Source organism: Ammospiza nelsoni, chromosome 2, assembly GCF_027579445.1.
Source record: "Ammospiza nelsoni isolate bAmmNel1 chromosome 2, bAmmNel1.pri, whole genome shotgun sequence".
Lineage (NCBI taxonomy): Eukaryota > Metazoa > Chordata > Aves > Passeriformes > Passerellidae > Ammospiza > Ammospiza nelsoni.
This window is the reverse complement of record NC_080634.1, coordinates 8,018,182-8,032,653: the sequence shown is the minus strand read 5'-3', so window position 1 is coordinate 8,032,653 and position 14,472 is coordinate 8,018,182. Positions and strand designations below refer to the sequence as shown.

At 35.0% G+C, this 14,472-nt stretch overlaps 1 protein-coding gene across 3 annotated transcripts in view; it reads right to left on the bottom strand.

Annotated features, from left to right (window-relative positions):
• Nucleotides 1–14,472, bottom strand: part of GBE1 (1,4-alpha-glucan branching enzyme 1) — a 137,217-nt gene that overhangs the window by 88,015 nt on the left and 34,730 nt on the right. For all 3 annotated transcript variants that reach the window (XR_009420520.1, XM_059493719.1, XM_059493720.1), the window contains exon 3: nucleotides 8,020–8,132. Coding sequence is in view for 2 of the 3 variants with exons in the window: in XM_059493719.1 (XP_059349702.1) it covers nucleotides 8,020–8,132 (113 nt within the window). In the remaining variant the exon portion in view is untranslated. The remainder of the gene's footprint in view (nucleotides 1–8,019; nucleotides 8,133–14,472) is intronic.

Below are 14,472 nucleotides of genomic sequence, written 5' to 3'. Positions count from 1 at the left end.
TCCCAAATCAACCTTCATCCAAACTGCAGGGGCAAGAAGCACAAAAAATAGGAGATGTTTCCAGAACTCAACTTCCCCTGGAAAACTTTACCATAGTCTATTCATACTGCTCCAAATAACCAGGAAATTGAGTCTATCTGTCAAGGTGCTTGTAGACTGAAGTTATTTCCTTACAGTGAATTGATCATAAACCTTGAAATGAAATTTTGGAAAGAATGGACAGCATGTTGCTTCTTCCAGGCTGTTCTCCTTCCTAAATTGCAAATTGGTTACACTGGAAAGAAAAAGTAATAGAACACTAGTCACATTATTCTTTCCCCCAAGTTTTTATTTTCCTGATCAATTTATGATTACTACCAAAACCGAGTCAGATTATACAAACCAGTTGTCTGGTTTGCTCTTTTTCTTCCTACCTGTTTTCTGAAAAAAAAAAAAAAAAACCTGCTAAAGGGACAAGCATTAATATCAAATATTGAAAAAAAATCCTTAATTATCAGATATATTAGTACTTTTGAGGTGGTTTACATGTTTAACAAAGTTCTGCAGACATTCTGTGCAATTCAAAAATCATTGGAGAGAGATTTATTTGCTTTGTAAATGTATCACAACACCAACTATTGCAATCCAAACTTATCGATAATAAATATTTGTTCACAATTCCCCCTTTTTCCCCTCTCCCTTTTCCCTCAAGGAAAGAAAATAAAGCAAGACTAAAATACAATCAAGATATGAAAGAGGCAAAAGCCTGTATTCTAAACCAAGTCATGGAGTCATGCCTTGACTTTCCAAAAGAGGGAGATGCAGCTCCATTTGTGATTTAAGTATATGAATTGCATTGCAGAACTTCTGAACATCTTTAACTAGTTTACTAGATCAGATAAAAAAGGAAAGCTTTTGTTCTTTTTTCTATTTTAGTGCTTGTCTTAGAAAGCTAGGCGAAACTAGTAGTAACAAAAACACCAAAAAATGCTGTATTATCTATTTGAATAAAAAAGTAATTCAAAAGACGGAGCCAGTAGCCTAGTATTAAAAAATATCTACGCAGATAAAAATACCACAGGAAAATCAAACTGTCAAAACCCAGGAAACCTTAGGAGAGTTGTTAAAAATGAAAGCAACATCACACAGAAACATTCCCAATTGATTTTAACAGTCAAGTGAATAGAAAATACTTCACTTAATTACCCAAGTTCATGGATTATAACTGTTAGCTACACAGAGGCAGAATTATTAGGAATGAGGGCCAGACAGTTTATTTTCATAAAGGGAAAACACACATCTGTGCTGAGGGAAAGCATTAAAACTTTGCTTTCAGTCTAGAATCCTGATTTTTAAACCTTTTAGCAAAAAAAACCCAAAAAAACAAAGGAAAACTGGAATCTATAGAAAATACAGTTGAAAAAATATTTTCCCTCCCTATGACTTAATCAGAAACAAGTTACTATAAGAACAATGATGAAGCTTAAAGACTATAAAAATGTGTATACATAAAATAGAAGCACTCCTGTATGTATTCTGCTAGTCTCTTAGTAAAGAAGCTTGGGGTACAAGAGCATGGTTTGAAAAGCAACCATAATAATAAAGCACATTACACATACAGCAAGTGTAACTTCTTACAGTTGTTTCAAGCCATGTCAAGTAGAAAAGAAGCTGATGAAGTATGTAATACAGGCACCCAAGCATTAAGTATTAGTTATCCTCAACTACAAAGCATTTGTATCAAGGACAACCGCTGCAGAATGCACCTTGCAATTGGGTGGCTGTGCCACACTGCAGAGAATGGCAGGAGCTTTCCCTAGAAAGTGATCCTATCCTCCAAACCAAAACAATTCCCATGACAATCACAGCCAGGCTTATATATTCTTAATATGGACTCTCAAATTCTGTTTCAAGACCTCTTCTTCTTTAAGATGTCTCCCTTTTTGTCATTAAGGAAAAATTAAAAATCACATTTTAGCTAAATGTACACCTAATAGTCATTGAAACAATTAGTCTTCTGTGTGGATAAACTAAAAAATATCTTAGGGTATTTTTAAATAGCAAAACCTCCTACTGGAGAATTGCGCAATCTTCAACTCACAGGAGAACGAAGCCTAACAAAATAACAGGACAAGAATATTCTAAAGAACTGAACTCAGTCTGCAACAAAGGCTCCAAAAAACAACAGCCCACTGCATTACAACAGCTCATTGGTGCTACAACCTCTCCTATGAGTCCACGAGGAGCTGCACATTGTTTACTAAATTCAAACAGGCAATGCCAAAAGACCATTTATCTTCTAATGAGAAAACAACTCCTCCTGCTGGCAAACCTCACCTGTGACCCAAAGAAGTCTACAATAACTTGCTGAAGGGTCATGGCTCACAACCACATAGTGAAACATGAAGGATACTGCTACAAAAATAACGTTCCAATTCTTGTCAGTATGATTTATATCCAGAAATGCATATGGTACATGACTTAAGTCCTGTTTAGTAACATCAAAATCCCAGGAATACAAGTATGTTTATTCTTCCATAGAGGGTATGTACCATGATGCTGCAGAACACTTGTTTCATTCACTGTTCAAATATGCCAACCTGGTGTTTGTGTTTTGGGTTGTTTTTTTTGGTTTTGTTTTTGCATCCTACTGACTGTGTAAGAAATGATCTCGAAGTGATCCAGAACTTGGCAGCGTGAGCAAGGACATTCCCTCTTTCCCCAAGCTAAGGAAAAAAACAGAATAATTACAAGTGTTTCTGTATGTACATTAAAGGAAATAGCAAACATTTCTTCAGGAAGGTTTCCACTGAAATCAAGTTGAGTACCTCTGCTCAGGGTACCCAAGACTCCCTCTGTAAAAGCCATCTGACTGCACATAACCTATCTATAATGACAACCATCTCTCCATCAAAGTGCTGGATTCCCCAATATGGGACACTTAAGTTCCAGCTAGACAGGGTGCTGGGGCATTGTGACAAGGCCATGCTTTTATCAAGAATGGCTGGACCAGAGGATCCTTGAGGTCCCTTCCAACCAGGTATTCTATTTACATTTTACAACCCTGGAAGTCCATCACATCCTTAACACTTCTGTCCCTAGAATCCTAGCCACCAGCCTGCCATTATTAATAGATTTCCTGAGATTTCACATTCTCATTATAAACGTTTTTGACTGCAGACTGCTTCAAGTGCACAAGACCTGAACTCCACACTAGTCTGGCACTGCTGCTGCACCTCCTGATCAGTGGGGTCAGCTGCAGCACCATCTATTTCATTGGTGACAGTAATTACATTTGATGAATTTTACTAGCAGTGGTTCCCTGACACAGATTAACCTACCTGCTCACCACATTTGATTCTTTTTCAAGGTGTACAAGTTTAACACAGAGCATGCAGATCTACTAGGAAGTATAGGACAGAGTGGTAAAACTGTAAAGATTAAGTTTTAAAACTATTCCTCACAACCAGCTTTCCTCTACCCAGCACCTCATGAATACAAGCATACTTTAGGTACTTTCAATCACGATGAATAAACTGTTAATGCTCTGACTCAATGCAGTTCTTTCCTTTGTACACTTGAGTATTAAAAAGGACTGGAAACATATTAAAACCAATCACAGTGAACTTAGAAGCATTTTGTGCAAACTGATGAATGGACTGTGTTCTTCATGCCTGCCTTGGTCTTCTACTGGCCTTGGCACCTACAACTCCTGTTCAGCAATCACTGAAACCACTCAAACATGCAAGAGTAGCAGTAGAAAAATATTGTACTAACAAGTATACAGGTTATCAAATCTAATCACCTCATTACAGTACAAGACACTCCCTCAAAAAACTATAAACATCACCATTTAAATACATACAATATATATATACACACACACAGACACATATGAAGAAGAAAAGGACACAGACTTAACAAATAATGGAATGCAGAGCTTTTAAAAAGGTTTCTACCACTTTCTGGGGTGTTCTTTCCAGGAAAAATACATTAACTATATTTCATGAATATTCAAGTGATATTTAGTTGCATATATAGAGTAGTACACCTATGCAGCACATTGTTAGCTAAAGTGTCAGATGAGTTTTAGACTAAAAAAAATATTGTTCTGGAAATAATTTCAGAAATCACATATCTATTGTCATTATTAGAAGGTTTAACAATCACTTCTATTTTAATATATCCTCTCCAGCTCACAAAAAACAATTAGTGGTTCTGCTATATAGATTCTTTTCCTAATGAATGCTACAGAGCAGCAGGTACCTCTATCATAATTGCCAATATTTTTCAAGTACTGACCTTGCCATTTTTTCTTATTTAGCTGTGTGAAAATATTTCAGAATTTGACCATGAATTTGGAAATTATTTTCAACTAGGTTTAAATTCTTAAAGGATCCCATTTACCAATTGCTTCCCATTTTCTTTGTTGTTCTTTGGCATTCCTGTAAATGGTATTAAGCAAGCTCCCCAGTGCAGATACTAAAATCACAATTTTTCCCAATATTATCCCTAAACTCAATTGACACTACTTCAAAATTAGGATCTTGCCACCTACAGTGAAAACTTAATTTACAAGTACATTTAAGCAGTTGGAAAAATCATTTATAAATAAACAGTCAAAGGACAAAGTTAACAATGATTAAACTCTTGCATTAATACAACCACACACAATGAGACTTGCTATAAAAGTTCACCTATGATAATTTTTTAAAAAAACTTACAGTGTCCTCTAAAAATTTAATTAAGAACACAAAAAATTAAAGAAACAAAACCAGTCATTTTCTACCACAAAAGGTAAGTACTTGCACCCCAACAGCTACCGCTGTAGAATGACAAACATGCTGATGTTTAAGGAAAACATCTTTCAAACTACCTCATTAGAAATAATGAGAAGTAAAAAGCCTTCTTTTATTAAAGGATAACATTTGGCTTTGGGTTCAAATCTGTGCTCACTTTTGACACCTATCAGAAGCTTAAAAGCCAGCACTACCCTACCATAATAGCAACAATATTTGCTCACTTAACTCAGTCTAAGCTCCCAATTGATTGAGAGAAAGAAAAAAAGATACCCTTTCCTAGCAGGTAACCTTATTTTGAAGATGGATGTCAAAATTGACAAGGGAGTCACTCAACTATCATAAGCATCCATCTCCTCACACAGAAAAGTGTCAGATGATTTACAGCAGGTTTTTTAATTACTCATTTTCTGCAGTGTTTATATTTACTTATGAGCACACTGCCTGAAGAGCTACAGTAGACAGCCTGCTACTATTTGAAAACAGGCAAACATTTGACCTCTGCTCCTCATTTATTTTCCCACCAAAATATTTTGTGACCTGATCTAAATTAGTGTCACTGTCTACACTCTATCCATTTCCCATTCTGGCTTAGATATTACTTATTTAAAAGAAATGACCTTGTTACCATTTCAGAACTTGGCATTCGCCTGTGTGGAACTGAAGATCAAAACAGGGTAGACAGAAGCTAAAGGAAAGGACCTTCTGGAGGAGACAGTTCTTCCCCTAACAGATTAAGCACCACAATAATGTCTGAAGTTGACTATTTTCATTTCAGTATTTAAGAATCATACTGGTAAAAGGAACTTTTAAAGCTGTGATTCCCTTAGGCTTCTTTAGTAAAGAAAAATGGGAAATACTTTCATTACTCCAAAGATGCCAGCACAGCCACCAGTGTCTGCGTATTTCAACATTACCTCTGCAATCTACATAGCAATTTCTATCTGCAAACAATCAATTTTCTCAGCTTTTACATGAAAAAAGAACAGTAAAACTGTTCTAACACAAAAAATACAGACGTTTATGAAAAACTATAAATGTTTGAAGCACGTAGCTCAAGAAAAACATACAGAAAAGCAGCTTTCTGCACCCATTAGCAGAATGGGAGAGGAAAAGATCAGCTGTAGCATGAGGATAAGGTACATGCCTACCATGTGAATACTCCAAAGCTTTTGTGATAAACCATCTTTGAACTACCTTAAATGGAGACTTTTTTGGTTTTTCCATCATCTGACTACATCACAAGTATACATTGAGAAGTGTTGGATTCAGTCCTGAAGGCACCATACAACAAAAACAAAGTGTCATGAAATGTTATCACCAAAGCTACAGATGAGGCAGGGAGAAGCTCCATAAAGATGGAGCCATCAGTTATGACTACATACACTCACAAATAAAGTTTGTAATTATTTGGTCCTTTTTTAAGGAATATACTCCAAAGAAAATTGGTTTTACAGGCAGGCCTGCTTTAAAAGCCTGGACAATAATGTATTGCGAGTGTCATTGACAGCCATGTAACTTTGTCTAAAATTGACCATGGAAAGCACAAGTCAAGTGACAGGGTAAAAAAGCCTAAAAATGAAAACTCACATTCTACTCTGACAATGGGCATCTTCTGGCTTTTCAGAAAACTCAAAGCAACTACAGAAGTACAGCAATTAATCTTGAAAGTAAATCAGTACCAAGTGCAATTCATAGCAATTCCACATACTAAAAAAAATTATGTATAATGCAATCTTTGCTTTATGGACTTTATATTAGAAAGAAAATGCTGAACAGGAAGAAAATACTATCAAGACCTTACTTCAAAATAAGGAGATATGACCAGTGATTATCTAAGAGAAAAAAAAAATCATCTTCTATTGCTCCAAAAGCATTTAAGATTCTATGCTTTTTTTGCTATTGTGTTAAAAATTATCAATACTCATAATCATTCACACCTCTAATCTTTACAAAAAGCATAGAATATTCTACAGTAGATGAGTAAAGAGTTTTGTGGATACAACAGGGAAGGTAAATTCAGCAACAATCAAAAAAATCTAACCTACTTGCATCTCAAGACCATGGAAAATATTAAATAACCATTTTGCACTCTCATACGTTGCTGCATAATCACTGCATTTCTGAGTTGCAGACAATTATTTTCTTTCCTGCTCTGTAAAATAAAAACAGCTTTCTAGCTTTCTCGTCCTTGAATGACTATTCCTAAACTTCAATTTATCCTTATTTATTACTGGGATTATTTCATAAGCCATAACAAAAAGCACAGGGATAAGCACACACACTGAGTAAGCACTTCCAGAGCATTTTTACACATATCTTTGTTTTAACACATTTCTTGTTTGTCTACACAGATTTTCAGCAGGAAAATAAGGACTTTTTTTCTTTTCAGTATTTTAGTTCTGTTGATGGAACCTCTGAAAATGTAGTAGTATTACACAAACGCTCCCAGGTTCTTAATTTTCCTAGTCTATAGGTAATTTCAGTACATTTCTTTCCTTTACTACTTATTACTGCCCTCTATTAGCACCCACTATCTCTGAAACTCAGCCTCTCAGTGCAACAAAGCACATCTCTGATTTAAATCAATATTCACCTAGAAATCATCAACTCTGCTCTGAGTTAGTTAGTTGTCATTAGGTGTATTTGCACTAAGCATACCACTGTGGCATTTGACAGCTCAAAAAAGTTTTTAGTAATTTCTGGAAGAAAGTATTTTAAGCTCATGGATGCCCATGAAATACAATTGTGTTCAGTTTCACTTAAGCCTTCCACTCAATACTCTGAATTCCTAAAGGGTAAGTAGAAGTTTTACAAATCTGCATGTACCATTAAAGCAACAAAAAAATCACCTGAAAAGCCATGGTTACAAGTATTGCAAAAATTACCAAGATATTGAGATTTTAACAGGATCTTAATAACAGGTAGTTGCATCAAATACAGAAAGATTTTACCTATATATTACTTAATTCTTCTTTTTCAGATTATCAATTTGTAAACTGTTTTACGCTTATGGCATGATGAAATACCCTACAACTACATTTCAGCCACATATGCCTGTTCCCAAAATCTCTTAGTGATGCTTAATGTTTCACTCCTTTAGGTCACTTTGCTCAACTAGATAAACTGATTCTGCTTCTTAGAACAATTAGAAGATGATAAAGCTAGTTACAAGGAAACAAAATGGGCAGTAAGTGAGTAAGAAGGGTTTCAAGAGTTAGAGTAAGTCTAGAACAAGCACCTTTAGCTTTGACCCATGGGGCACAGGAGATTGGCCATCTTCAGGTGGAATGAACAACTCCCACTTCCCATATTCCAACTTCTTATATGGATGAGAAGATGGATTCCAGCCATCTGCAATATAAGAAATAATACTAAGTGTTCATCTTAAAATGCATCCAGTTACAACACAAAGGTGTAACTCTGAGTTCCATCTTTCTCAAAATGAACTTCAGTGAGAGAGCAGACACAAATACTTTTATGCCTGATACTGGACACACATTCAAAAGGGGTGAAATTAAATGCCACAGATTTAAGTCTTCAAGAAGATTCCTTTGTCATTAAAAAAAATAAGTGAAGCAAGCTGAAATCCCATAATTCAAGACTCTTTGACCTCTTTGATTTACTGAGCACTGGACACGTGCAAGGATGGTCATGATGGCCTGTCCAACTGAACAGACACCTGCCAAGGGGGTCTGGAGTGTTTGTAAGCACATTCAAGGTTAACTCCTCTGAATGGAGTGAAGAAATCACTTCTGAACTGACACATTTCAACAATGGAGTCATTTCTAGGCCAGAAGGAAATAAAAAGATAAGTTGGAAAACTCCTTTTTCCTTTTTGCCTTGTAACGTCTGTTTCACATAGTTCAAGGCAACAGACTCAAGCTAAACAGGAACCAGTAAACGAAGAAAACAGAATTACAAGACATTAAAGCAACACATGTTAATCTTCATTCATACTCATCTATTTGCATGCCATGGCCTCTTAGAATTTAAAAAAAAAAAAAAAAAACAACCCCCAAAAAAAAAAACAAACCAAAATACACACATCATTGAAAGAAGAATAAGCAGCCTTCAGTTTAAGAATATTAACTCAGTGTTGTAGAAAACAACATTGCTACTAAATATGTCAGGTTAAAAGCATTTCAATTAAAAAAATGTACAGTTACACTGAAGCAGGATCATCACTTTTGTCACCATGGAAATCACAGCAGGGGAGGTAGAGAAATGAAAAAGGTCTATCCATCAACATATGTATTTTCCTAAACATCAATAATCACAAATATTATCTGCTGTGCAACAAAAGGATAATCCTTCCTGGCAATATACGCATGTGTTGCATTTCAAAGACCAGACTGTGTCAAAGCTACTGGCTGCATTTGCACAGCTGTTTGAACCCAAGAACTGCCAATCTTTAGTTAAAGAACATTGAAAGACACAAATTAAACAAGGCCACACAATGTGACAAAAATAACCATGCCAGACAAATATTCTGGTACCTACTCATTTTACAGTGGAGAGTAAATCAGAAACGCCATTAATTCAGTATTCTAATTAGATGGTGTTTTTATCATGTTTAAAGTATTTGGATAGTGGAGCTAAATTACATATATTAGTAGAGGGAAAGTATTTACTAATCTATTGCTCAACAGCAGAAGAGCTTACATATTAGTAAGAATTAGATGGTTCCTCTCCCTTGGCTTTACACTCAATTTTCAATCAAGAAAAATAATTAAATACTACTAATACCAAACAAACAAACAACACCTTGACAATTAAGCAATACTCCTTAATAAAATGTCCAGACTATAAGTGTTTATACAGCAAACTATAGTGTTTGTAAAGTAAAATATAGGTGTATTTTTTATTTCAGGGCATGGTGAAAAAGATGCAGAAAACAGCACTTGAAAAAAAGTTGTTTTTTTTTTTTAATTATAAGCAGCTAGACTACCTCAAATAAACATTCCAGGCAAAAATGAGAAAACAGAAGAAAGATGTTAAGAAGTTGCAAGAAGTTTGCTTTAAGAACAGGTTAGGATTTATGATAGTCCTGACTCAACTTGGGGGACTTAGTCTAAATTCATTCCATCTTCTTCTGCCCCCAGATATTCGATCATCTTCATGGCTTCTTATCAAACTCTTCCCAACAGAGCTACACCTCTTGATTCACACAAACTGAACCACATATGCCAGGTGATAAGTACTGAGCAAAATTAAAAGTTACAGCAAAAAAGTCTTAGGCCCAATTTTTATAAAACTCACCCAGAGAAACCTACATGGAGTTAATCACGTTCACCAAAAGCACTGCATTCTCACAATATTAAAACAGATTCTCTGACCTCTACTAAAACCACAACTCTTCCCTTCTTCAGAGAGGGAATGGTTACATCTCTCTACCTATTTAAATATTTCTGCTCTCCACAGACAGATTTGATAACTCTGCCAAAGTTGCCTGAACTTTCCCCTTCAACTGCCAGCAATGCCAGATGCCTCTGTTAATCCCTCCTGTTCCCATCCACAGTCCATGACTGCAAGCCTGTGGCTCAGGATTTAAAAAAAAAATGCAAAGCAATACCCATCTGCCCCAGATGGTCCTACTTAAACCCACTGTTTACTAATTACCCCTGGAGAGGAGCTCACTTAGAAAGATTATAACAGAAAACATTGCTTTGTATTAATGCCAGAGGCATAAAGAACACCCTGAAAACTGAATATTCCTTTCAAAGAGAGAGTGGCTCATGCTTATCTCTGTTTTACTGCTTGGTTTTCTGATTTTTCAGCAAAACTTAGCCCAAAATGCCTGAGGGAAGAAAAAAAAAAAACAACTCAACTAACCAACAAGTGATTAGTAGAGTATTATGAAGATGAAAAACTAAAAGTGAAAAGAAATATCTTAGTTTGAGAACAGAGATTTCAAAGATCGTGCCAACAACTACAAACAGGAAAAAGCTGAGGGGATTACCGGCAGAAGTTCAAATAATCAGCTTGAACAGGTATTGGGGAAAAAGGACACCATCACAGAATACTCATAAGCCATAAACAAAGACAATCTTTGTGCAAAAGTTCAAGCCTCAGCTATTGCTTAATCCAACACAGAAGACATCTTTGATAGCCTGATACTTTGTTTTGTCTCATCTCTGTGATTACATCTTCCAATCCCAGGCAATTATTAAAACACTACATCCTACCTCAACAGCAGGAGGCACAAGGGAACTTCTTGCTCAAAACTACACCCTTAGCATGCCAAAGAATCGTGAACTGAGCTTTTATGTAGAACAGAATTCAAATGGGTTCTACCATTTGTGACAAAAAAATCAATTTAAATGCATATTGCCAGCTAAATGACAATTTGAGTGACTTCTTGTTCAATCTCCTGATTTTGTTTTCACATTGACAAGGATATATCCATACACCTCTGAGGCTCATGCCTGAACTTGGAGTTTCACACAAGAAATTAGCACTTCTCACAGAGGAAAGCAGTTGTTCTCACATATTAATCAAATAATTGACTTTGTCCTATTGTGAACTGTAGCTGTTTTTTCCCAGAAGTCAAAAAACTTCATAAACTAAAGCTGAATTCTCATGTGAAATCAAATCTCTTACAGCAATTATATTTCCACATACTTTCTGATCAATTAAAGACATCTAAAGACAATAGAGGGTTCAGCAAACACAAAGCATTCTTGAAGAAAGTCTATCAGACAAGTAGCAGTTCAGACAACAGAAAGAGCATCAGAATCCCAGTAACCCAACAAGATACCTGTATTCCACTTTATTAGAATATGAAATCAGAACATAATTGGAGAGATCCTACAAGGACACTATTCTGTTCTACACAGTGGCCAATTAGGTCTTCCTCTCCTCACATTAATCATTTTTGAAGCAGATTACATTAATGATCTTGTGCTTGAGCTGTTGGAAATTGGGCAAATAGCTCAAACAGTGACATAAAAACAAGTGTCATTACTTCTTAGATAGGATGTTTCCCTGCATATTAGTGGCACCTTATATTACAGTCTACTGCTTTCAATCATCTGCACCCACAGAAATATAACACTGTTTGACTTTACTCATCAAATGAGGATATTTCTCTATAAAAAATCTTGAAAGGAAGCAGTAAGAAATTCAGCATGATATCATGACAGTACCTAGAATGCATTTCAGTAAAAATCTGGAATAAAGAAAACCTCAAAACATTCTGATACATGAAGTTTTTTAGTCAGCCGTCAGATACTCATATTAAGTGCCTCAAGGTACTCTCTTTTCACTCTGAAGGGATCCTGTCAGAATTTAAATAATAGACAAATATCCTCCCAGAACCAACTATCTTACCCTCCTCCAACCTCAGCAGACGCCTTCCCCACCCGTGCAAGGGAAAGGAAGCAAAAAACAAACCACATATTCCAGACTGATCAACATTTTAGACCAACGTTAGCTGGGAAGAAAGGAAGAGAAAACAACTAAAAGAACAGAAACCACAAATATAACCATGTATTATATCAAATGCTGACTTCCAAATTAATATATGCATACTTACTCTTAAGCTTTTTAAACCAGTATCTTTCTTTTTAAAATTAAGGAATTGTTTACAGATAACCCATCGAGCCTCTGAATGACCAAATACAAATGCTGAGTGTTCCAATTCCCAAATAAATTCCGTGGGTTACTCTCAAAACTCACAGTGACTCAGTGACTTATTTTGAAATAGCCAATTTTAAAGCAGCAATAAATTGCCAGTAGTCACTGGGTTCCTCAGCAGTAGGGCACACAAATGAAATATTCAGTGTCATCACTGAGAGCTTTTGAAGGAGCTATAATGTTGATAGAGCCTCTAGTGTTGGAAATTCAGCTGAGTAATTGTCTCATACACTTGATTTACTGAGATACTGAAAGTACTAATTGACAAATCTTAATGTTTTTGGATGCTCATTTAATACTTCTTAGATAAAGCTTCATACTAGAACACCAACGGATACAACACATTTGTCTCCAATTATGGAGTTTTAAAGAGACAAAAACAGCTCTGAAAGCATTGGGATTTTCTTGAATTCATGTTTCATTCTCTAATCCACTTACAGATTTGTGTACTACTACTAATTTCTAGCTTTTGTTATTTTTTTTCAAAATGCACACTGATGTTAAGAATTTTACTATAAATTAGAGCTATCCCATTCATTACAAGTTTCTCAGAATAAGGTATAAAAATCCCATAATTTGGGTCAAAATACCTTAATAGCAAAGATTTACTGTCTGCTTTAAGGCATAAAAGTCATTCAGAAAAAACTTTACATGTACAGGACTAAAGCTTCACATGTATATAATTACAGAAGTAAATTATTCATGTTCATCTTACATATAACTCATAACAAAGATATTATCAACTATAAGCTTAATTATAAATTTGAAGAAAAAAAGTTCAAGGTCTCTCTACAAAACCTATACATGCCATTTTAATTCTTACTAGTTTTTGATCCTCAAATACCTTAAGATGAAATAGCAGAGACTAACACTTCGTGTCTTTACATCAAACATTAAGCTATTCTCAGAAAATATCATATTATTAAGGAAAACACTGCTATTCATTCCAAAACAAAAAGCATCAATTGACAGTTATTTACATTATATACCACCATATTTCAGTTTAAAACCTAAAGAGCTTCTGTCTCCTAAATTCAGTCTTTCTTTAAGATTTCCAACTTTCCCTGATGTGGTTATGCTATGGTTTTTTTTATAACAAAAGTTTTATTTAAAAAAAAATCTTTTTAAAAGCAATCCCAATATCCAATTTAAACAAAATATAATCATAAATTTAGTCTGAGACTTTAACCTGCTTGAAAACTTAAAGAAAGGTTAAAGGGATTCAGTTTTAATTAAGCATATCTATAGCAATCTGACTCTAAATCTTAGGGTTTTGCAATCCAATTTCTCATGAGAATATTATTTAAGATCATATGAACTGAATGACAATGTTCCATGCCTCCAGTTTCTCCAAGTACACTATTGTCTCCTTTGGGAATGAATACTGTACTATGACTGACTGATATATAGAGAAACACAGTTTTTCCACATTACAATGAATTTCCTTTAATTTATTTCCTCTTCATATTGCCGCATTCATTAGTGTCTAGATACAACTACTCTAAGATATTAGTCCTAAATTTCTGCTTTATATGATGTATTACATCAAATATTTTAAATAAAGTAGGGTTTAGAAAACTATTCCAGTGTTAAGCTATCCTATTCTGGTATACATATACTCCTCCCCAAACCTGATAAGACAATTTACAAGCTATAGCCTCCTTTCAAAATGTTAAACATATTATTAAAAATCTGGTTTTAATGTTAACATCTTTTAAAACACGTATTTAAAACAAACACATTCTGGTCTTTAGCTGAGACATTTAACCTGCACCCATCCCATGAAAACCTTGAGCAATGGGTGGGATTGCAGCAAGTAGAGGAGAGGCAAGGAGAATTTTCTGCATGTTTATACATATAAAATTGAGCTATGAAAACAACCTGATCTAGCTGCCTTGCAGTCTGTATTGATACCTGAAATCACTATTATCTGTCTAGTAGGTGAACTACACATGACTCATTCAGAGGACATACCTAACTTCAATATTAAAATGCAAGAACTACACTTACCTATTTACCAATGTCTATTCCAATAAAATGACAAGCAGCAGTTTAA